Source organism: Pleuronectes platessa, chromosome 11 (genome assembly GCF_947347685.1).
Source record: "Pleuronectes platessa chromosome 11, fPlePla1.1, whole genome shotgun sequence".
In the NCBI taxonomy this organism is placed as follows: domain Eukaryota; kingdom Metazoa; phylum Chordata; class Actinopteri; order Pleuronectiformes; family Pleuronectidae; genus Pleuronectes; species Pleuronectes platessa.
In genome coordinates, this window is record NC_070636.1 from 8,591,769 (window position 1) to 8,600,719 (window position 8,951).

At 39.5% G+C, this 8,951-nt stretch overlaps 1 protein-coding gene across 1 annotated transcript; it reads left to right on the forward strand.

Moving 5' to 3' along the window:
- Positions 1-2,282: 2,282 nt before the first annotated feature.
- LOC128451485 (beta-1,4-galactosyltransferase galt-1) lies at positions 2,283-6,639 on the forward strand. Its single transcript, XM_053435342.1, has 5 exons — positions 2,283-2,373; positions 3,624-4,246; positions 4,994-5,324; positions 5,434-5,609; positions 6,190-6,639. The coding sequence occupies exons 2-5, from the start codon at positions 3,645-3,647 to the stop codon at positions 6,419-6,421; spliced, it is 1,341 nt and encodes a 446-aa protein (XP_053291317.1). The 5' UTR covers positions 2,283-2,373; positions 3,624-3,644; the 3' UTR covers positions 6,422-6,639.
- The last annotated feature ends 2,312 nt before the right edge of the window (positions 6,640-8,951 follow it).

Here is an 8,951-nt window from a genome sequence, read left to right on the forward strand (position 1 = left end):
TGTCCGGCAGAACCCCAGAGACTCTCTGTAAGTATTGTTCTTATACAATAAACTTTTGAACATTGAATTTGTCTAATCATTGCCTTTCCCATCTGAACCTCGAATCAACGAACACGGCGCTGTCCGGTCCGGACGGGACCGGGCTCGACACCAGTAGGTGGCCCTAGCACTACATACTCGTGTCAATCAATAAATTTGTCCGGATGGGGCTCTGGTAAATTGTGAGAAATTTGGGGCGGTGAAGTTGAAAATAATTCTTGTTTCATGGAAAATCAGTAAGTGGCGTTACGGATGTTAAATGTTATCGGAATTATTTCCCTAAATTTAGCTAAAGCATTATCAGGGAGACATCTAGAAAATTATTTTTTGTCATTAGTTGCATATATTCTAATAATGGAAAAAATCAAAGGTTTTAAAATTATGGTCTGATAGAATTGGAATGCGCGGAAGTACTGTTAGATGTTCAATTTTGACACCGTATGATAATACAAGGTCAAGTGTGTGGTTACAACAATGAGTAGGTTGGTATACACACTGACTGAAACCAATTGAGTCTAGTATCAAAATAAATGCTTGACTAAGGCTATCATTATTATTGTCAACATGAATATTAAAGTCACCAACATTAAAATTATATTGGTCTTTAGGACTAGGTTTGATAAAAACTCAGGGAATTCCGTTAAAAATTCAGGCTTATCCATTTGATCCTCGCCTATACAGATGCTTAGACAGCTTTGAATCGTGGAGGTCGGTTTTACTTGAGTGAAGTAACATTGATTCCATCCAGCAGATCTCAGAGTGATGCTTTTCTTTCAGTTCGGGTTTAGAGGTGAAATGCATGTTTGAACTGAGCTGCCCTTCCTTATTTTCCTTTTCATTGTGAGCGGGCGCCAATCACAACTGCATATAATTACATTAACTGACCCTTTGTTATTGAAAGAAAGGGTGATGGATATGAGAAAGGAAGACCACATGCTGCCCACTGGGTGAAGGATAGGCACAAACAAAAACAAATGTGTAAATAGTTATGTGATGATAAACATTGGGTGAGAATGATATAAAGAGCAAGGTGTTAGTCCACCGTTTAGATCAAGCAGGAGAACAACGTTTCCACTGGCAGCAATTAACGGCCTTAATCCATCACTTTCTAAGCTTTGTTTTGATTCACTCACAGAGACTTCTGAGCTGATCACAGTGTTGAAAAGCTCATCACTTATCACTGCATTTCCACAGTATTTAAGATTTGCAAACAGTTGTGAGTGATAAGGACTGTTTGTGTCCGACAACACACAAGCCGACCTCCCTTCTAGCTGTTTGGGTTTATGGAGCCTGTGATGAACCCTTCTCAAATAACTGAGGCCAAAAAAGTTCCAGACTCCTTTGCATTTTCAGGTTATGAAAAAACCTTCAGCTGTTTTTATTTACAGATTTTAAACATTGACATAATCTAACTAATCTAAGTTAGTCGACAAAGAACGTTTGGACTGTAATATAATATTTTCTCCTTCACGGGGATTGGTGATCAGCAATATTTTCAGAAAATATAAGTAAATAAAAACAACTACAACAATACAAATGGATATTTATTTATTTCTGTCAATAAACGAATACACTGGGTACATTTCTGACCTTTCAAACCAAAATTGAAAGTTTAAGCGAGACTGGATAAAGATTACATGAGTAATTTTACTCGTTGATGCATAAAAAACTGCTAGAAAATTACTTTGAATTACTTACTTACTAATTTTAAGTAACTGTGACCATTTATTTTCTTCAACATAATTTTTAAGAACTATTTTAATGAGGAAGAGGAGTGACGCAGAAAGAATTAGAAGTGGACATGTTCGTGTGAACTATGATAAAAGCTACTAAACGAAGAAGAAGTTCTGTGTCGTCTGTAAGCGGGGACGCTACAATATGTTTTAATACTATCATATCTTTATTGTCATCACTACTATTATTATTATTACTTCATTAGTAGTAGTAGTAGTAGTAGTAGTATTTCCATTATTATCATTATTAAATGAAATTTTTGTAATTATATTAAGTGTGAGATCCTCTCTCCGCTGGGTAGACAAACAAAGAGAAGGGTGCAGTGACACATAACACATGGTTCTTCTCTGTATCGTCCCATGCATTGTGTATCTGCAGTAAATAGCTGTACCCTGTCTGTGGTCTCTTTTCCATTCACTGTGCTTCTGCTGTTATTTAAAAAGGCCCTGGGTGCCTCCCCGCAAGGAAACAGTCCCACCCAGGGTTGAGCAGTCATCCAGTCAGGCAGAAGCAGAAGTACGTGGATTCGGACATTAACTCACTTGCCCTGAGTGTGCTGCATCACCTGCCACCACTGGAGCTCCTGCACTTCAGCTCTGAGTGAGTATCAGTATTTATGATATTTATTTATGCTTGACTCAACTTACAATGTTCTTTTAACATGTTCATATGTATAAATATAGTAGTAACAAATATTATAGAACACTTTTCTTTAAGATAAGATAAGATAAGAAGTCCTTTCTTAGTCCCGTAATGGGGACATTTGCAAGGTTACAGCAGCAGAAGATAACACAGAAGTAGCATGCAGTACTTGGGGGAAGGAATATAAAGAAATAGAAATGTACAGCAATATATAGAAAAAATATATAAATGTGATTAAACCGGTATATACAGTGTAAAGAAATATACAAAGTAATTGCACTTTCTTGAGTCTTGTTGTTGGGTTTGTACCCTCATGTTTAAATGCACTTAAGGTAAGTTGCTTAGGATAAAAGCGGCAGCTAAATGAAATGTAATGTTAAGTAACAAACACCTCACACAAAAGAAAGTTGATCCCTGAAGAAACAATGTTGTGTAATTTAATCAAGCAAGCACATCCCCCATCCATTTATCCCCGTTAGAATTACCAAGGGGCTCATGCAGGAGCTCGGTTCAGTTTTGTCTTTATTATTCGGTCTGAAATTTGGCCTGCAGCAAAACGAGACTGTGTCAGTGATCTTCTCTTCTCTGTACTAACCCTAACCCTAGCACTGTGCAGGTGGTTAACAGAAGAGGAAAACTATCGTATTATGTGTGCCTAGATGTTGTTTCCTTTTGCTGTGTTATCATAAGGGGCATTGTGTATCATTCCTGCTACTGATTAGAGGGTGAAAGGTCCATGTTAAGTGATATTTACAGTTAACAATTTTGTTGTGGTTATACTGTGGTCTTTTAGTGTACTTAGGCAGACACAAGAGGCAATTGTTTATTATGTTGTGTTGGTTCTTTGATACTTAAGTACATTTAATATGAGCTACTTTAACACTCCTACTCAAGTCATTTTCATACGGGTGACTTGTACTTTAACCGGAGTCCCTTTCAGATAAGATATCTGTACTATCAGTAGACGCACTTCACATGTTGTTCATGAGAAATCACCTACAACAATTGAATCTGCTGACATCAACTGAAGATAGGAAATATCTTTGAATTTGTGAAACTTGAGGATGTTCTGTTAACAGGTGAGTGTTGGTCGGAGTCATTATATATGGAGGAATTGGACAAGCTCGCTTGTAGATTGGCTCTGGTGGAGGGATCATGAGCTAAATTAGATCTAAATTCTCCTTTTGTGGTTACTTATTCTACCGCAGGTTGGGAATCTGTCTTCTGCAATGGACGAGATAAAAGGCTTAAGACGGAAGCTCTTCCTCCTTTTCATTATTACCTTCGTCAGCATCTTCATCTTCACTGTCAGTTCATCCAGGAGGAACAGATCTATCCCAAACCACCGCAGGGCTACGAGCATTTGCCCCTCTCATGTCTCTGATCAGACCATCACCCCCCTCAACAACACTAAGCACCTACTGGTGTCGGCCTTCAAGGACCAGAGGGTGAAAGGCTTTGATATACGCATCATTGGCGTCTTCAGGAGAGACTCCATCCAACCCCTTCACTGTCGCTTCTGCTGTGAAGGTTCCTTGTCGATCACAACTCCAGCAAACATTTTACAACATTCAGACAACTTTGGATTTCCCTTCGTCGCAACAGATGTCATGTGTCCGATTCCTGAAAACTGCAACGCGACACATGTCACTCTTCTGCCTCAGCCAGAGAGTGGGATTGCATCTAACCAGATTTGGCTCCCGATAAGAAACAGAAAGACCAACATGGACGAGGAGGAAAAGTTGCAGTTTAACTTCACAGTCTGCATCTCCAACCTGTTTGGAGACTACAACAACGTGCTTCAGTTCGCCCAGACCCTGGAGATGTACAGGTCAGTGCAGCAGAAAGCCACAAAACTCTCAGTCACCTTCTCTCTGATATACTTTAGAGTAATTTCAGAAGACAAAAAGAAAAATGGCAGACATTTTCCAGAGTTTTTCTTTTCATGTTGGAGGAATGCAGCAGGTGATTGTTTGGACACGTTCACAATGACAGGGAACCCAACGATTCATTCCTGTTCCCTCTGGAAAATGTATTGTGATTCCTTTACTTTTTCAACAGTAGCTCCAATATAAAGTCAAAGTATTAATTTGTCCAATACTTTGGTTTATGGCCAACATGTTACATGTTCACAACAGTGGACATCGTAAATGGCAAACATTTGGTAAATATCAGCACACTAGAATCACCATTGTCCACATGAATGCTGACATTAGCAATTTGCCCGAAGGCAAATGCTGCAGCTAACTATATAGAGAGCTTCATAGCATATTTTGGTTCATCAGCCTCCAATGTTACTTTAAAGATCTTAAGATCTATTCTGCTACTTGCCGTGTATCAAACAAGTCATGATCAAAGTTAGTCCCATCAACTAACACAGAGGAAGCTAGGTTTATGACCTATTCTGCACCCAGCCACCAGGGCACGACTAAGAGGTTTTTGCTTCACTCTTCCTGACAAGTCTTCCAATATAAACAGTCGATGGGAAACCAACACCTGCCTGGCGAAAACAATCTTAATGTGTTTTTGTAATATGTGTAAACTAATGATTTAACCTTCGCATCTCTTTTTCCCCCAGACTGTTGGGTGTGGGCAGAGTGGTGATCTATAACACCAGCTGTGGCCCAGAGCTCGATCGTCTGCTGCAGATCTACAGCCAGGACGGCTTCCTGGAGATAGTTCAATGGCCCATCCACCAACATCTGAATCCATCTAAAGGTTGGCTCTTCTCAGAGCACGGAGGGGACGTGCACTACTTTGGCCAGTTAGCCACGCTTAATGAGTGCATTTACAGATCCATGGAGCGCTCACGCTACGTCTTGCTGAATGACATCGATGAGATTATAATGCCTTACCAACACGACAACCTGATGTCTATGATGAACATGCTCGAAGAGCAGCATCCAAATGTAGGATATTTTTGAGTGTGTATTTGAGAATATTATTTATAAGATCAATCTGTTTATCTTGATGGTTATATTTGTCTTTCCATCTTCCATGCTGGGCCATATTCTGTAGACAGGGGTATTCCTCATCAAGAACCATATTTTTCCCAAAAAACACTTTGAGCCAAGTGGGAGGTTTCACCTACCGCAATGGATCGGGCTGCCAGGAGTTAATATTCTGGAGCACATCTACAGGGAGGAACCCAGCATAAACGTATACCATCCGCATAAGATGATACTTCAGCCGAGGTAGGTGGATTTCTCTATACATTTTAAAGTCTTTTTGAATATTGAATTGAATACCATTTGAATACCTTTATATTTATTCATTTTCTTTTTTGCCATGAATTTTGTGAAGGACCACTTAAAGGTGTAATGAAAATTTACTTAATAATTGATTAGCTCATGCTTTCAGCAGACATTTGAATCTAGGGTACAGCTCAACATAAACTTTATGGGGCACCAACTGTCTAGCATGTGAGCCCATCGTCTAATCATGTCTTGCAGAAGTTGATCCTGATATCATCTTTTCATGGGACCATTGGCTCTAGTCTGGTTTAACTGTGTTTGTGCTTTGTTTGAAGAACTCAGCTGACTAACACCCTAACCCCACATGATACTATTCCCTCTCAAACACATTTAGAATGCAGCCTATCAGTCACACCTTATCAAACAATAAGTTCCAGAAACAGAGCAATACATTCAGACACCCCTCTCTGCTTGTTTTGGGAACAGGATGTAACCAACAAAGAGACAATTAATTATTAGCACAGATAAGTGTATTATGAACAAATATTTGTTACCAAGTTATGTCTCTGTGCAAACACAGGTTGGTGGAGCAGACGTCAGTGCACGAGGTGATCAAACATATGGGAAATTACTTCCAGGTTCCACAAGAGATCTGTCGGATCATTCACGTCCGCGTGGCTCTTCAGAAGGCGCTGACGCTGGAGGAGCTCAATGTGGACAAACGACTTTGGGACTTCCATGAAAAACTGGTTCCCAACGTGGACAAGGTGCTGAAAAGAGCGGGACTGCTGAACTCGGAGGGGCAGGCCTGATGGACGGGACTGCACGGACAGGACAACTTTGAATTGAACGCAGGTCAAGGGTCAATGATAGTCTGGAGAGCTGCAGAGGTGCTGGGTGATGATAAATGGGACTTATTGGTTTATTTAGATTTTATTTTGTTATAGATTGCATCCAGCTCAGGTAATTTTCTGAACTGTCCCTCATCACATCGACTATAATTACAGTAAATGAAGAAAATCCTAATTTCCTTGAGATAGGTGGTAACAGGTTGAGCTTCTGATGTGAAATGCAAAATGTGAGAGAAATCAAAATGTCCAATACACCTGAGGGTATATTCTTATGTATTTTTTTTTTTTCACATATTCTCTTTTGTCGCCAAGTTGGGACTGCACGCAGGCCAGTCCAGCACCCCCACCCTCTTCTTCTGCAGCCATGCCTTTGTAATGTGTGCAGAATGTGGATTTTCATGGTCTTGTTGCAATATGCATGGATGTCTCTGGAAAAGATGTCGTCTTGAAGGCGACAGATCCTGCTCCAAAATGTCGATGTACTTTTCGGTATTAATGGTGCCATCACAGAAGTGTAAGTTACCTCTAACAAGGGCACTGACACAAGCCCATACCAGGACAGACGCTGGTTTTTGGACTTATTGCTGGTAACAGTCTGGATGGTGCTTTACATCAGGGGTTTTCAACCAGGGGTCCGCAACGGCATTGCAGGGGGTCCTGCGAAATTTGCTTTGATATTTCGACATATTTCCAGATTACTCTTGAACATGGTTAAAAATATTTAAAATAAGAAAAATATGTCTAAAATAATAATTGGGGCTAGAAACTGCCAGTAGTTTTCCCCTGTGTGTTAAAGGTAGATGTAGAAGAGCAGTTGAGCTAGGTAGAAAATATCTCAGGAGGTCTTGGAAATGTAGTTTGTATGATGGACATTTTTATTTTCACAAAAAGAAGGACCAAGAGGGCAGAATTAATAATAAAAATATTAAATAAAAAATAAAAGAGCGTAAAACAAATACTTTGTAATAAGAAAAATAAAATGGCAAAATAGCCAAAACAATTAATTGCAATAACAGTCAACTTTACCACGTTCGCTGGTTGAGAAACAATTTCTTAGGAGAGCTCTAGACACACACACACACAGAAGTACTACTCACGCAGGTGGGATTTGCTGCTGGTGATCATGAGGTTAAACTTAAGTAGGCCTCAATTCTTTGTGTGATATTATATGATTATTAGAGCTGTGAAAAATAACGCGTTAACGCGTTATGATTAAATTACAGGATTAATTCGTTTTTTTTTTTTTAACGCATTTAACGCATGCGCAGAAGGACCTTCCAATTCCGCCGCCTCTGCACTAGTCGCCGCTCTAATGCAGTCAGACGGCAGCTGCCATTCAAACAAACAAACAACATGGATAATTCTGATGAACCTGAGGACCTTCTGGACGGGAAGATCGTGTTCCAAAAAAACAAAGATCGAACATTCAGTAAAACCAAGGTGATATGCACACTCTGCGAGAAGACGTTATCGTTTCACCGTAGCAATACCCGCCTAACCACCGCAACGCGAAGCATGTGTTGCTCGGCGAGGGGCGTTCAAGTGGAATGCGCCAAACCAGACTCACTCGCCGGACACATTGTGCAAAAGAAGCGGTCAGCTTTACTGTCAGAGAATTTGAACAAGTTAGTTTGCCTCACCAACTGGCTAAAGACCGAGTAGCTAAGAGGGCCTTTAGAGGCATTAGATTGTATCATGGTGTGGTTAATGGTTGTGACAAAAAATATAAAAAATGTCAACCATCCTATGGCTAAGAAGCTCAAATAATTTCTGTTTAATTTAAAAAAAAAAGTTTTATTCAACCACACAATGGCTAAGGAACCCGAATTCTGTTTAGGATGAAGATTATATTAATGTTCCATATGGAAAAGCAATGATAACTGCTGAAGAACTGCTGAGTTGCAGCACAAAAGAAAAGTTAAATGTCATAAATCTTGTTTTCACAAAAATATTCCGAAAAAATCGGTAATGTGATTAATCATGATTAATCCATAGAAACCTGTGATTAATTTGATTAAAAATTGTAATCATTTCACAGCCCTAATGATTATCATTTGTGACATATTATCATTTGTGACATATTCTGCATTACTTTGTCATCTTCCCTCTTCAGTTGTAGCCCCAGTTTATGTTGATTGTTATTGATCAACGTTCTCTCAACATGACAGCTACATGTCTGTACATTTAAGTCATGAACGTTATATATTGACGTACATATGGTTCTGAGATGCAGTACAACTACAAACTGCATTTTAATTTTGTTTTCAATTCTTAAGCCCTGAAAATCAACGGTTTTTAGTTTTTTACACATTTTTGTAGATTTGTTTGAGGTTTTTAAATAGAACCAACATGGAAAACCAAATGTTAAAGATTCCTTCTATCCACTTACACGCACGCACACACGCATGTATGCACGCGCGCGCGTAGGCACATCAGTGGGCCGTGGATTACTTTCTAGTCAGAATGGTGGTCCCTGGTACAAAACCAGTTG

Bases quoted from the DNA above. Each gene is read 5' to 3' on its own strand.
- LOC128451485 (XM_053435342.1), top strand. From the start codon at position 3,645: ATGGACGAGATAAAAGGCTTAAGACGGAAGCTCTTCCTCCTTTTCATT. The intron at 5,325-5,433 runs GTAGGATATTTT...CATATTCTGTAG, and splicing joins TCGAAGAGCAGCATCCAAAT to ACAGGGGTATTCCTCATCAA. The intron at 5,610-6,189 runs GTAGGTGGATTT...GTGCAAACACAG, and splicing joins AAGATGATACTTCAGCCGAG to GTTGGTGGAGCAGACGTCAG.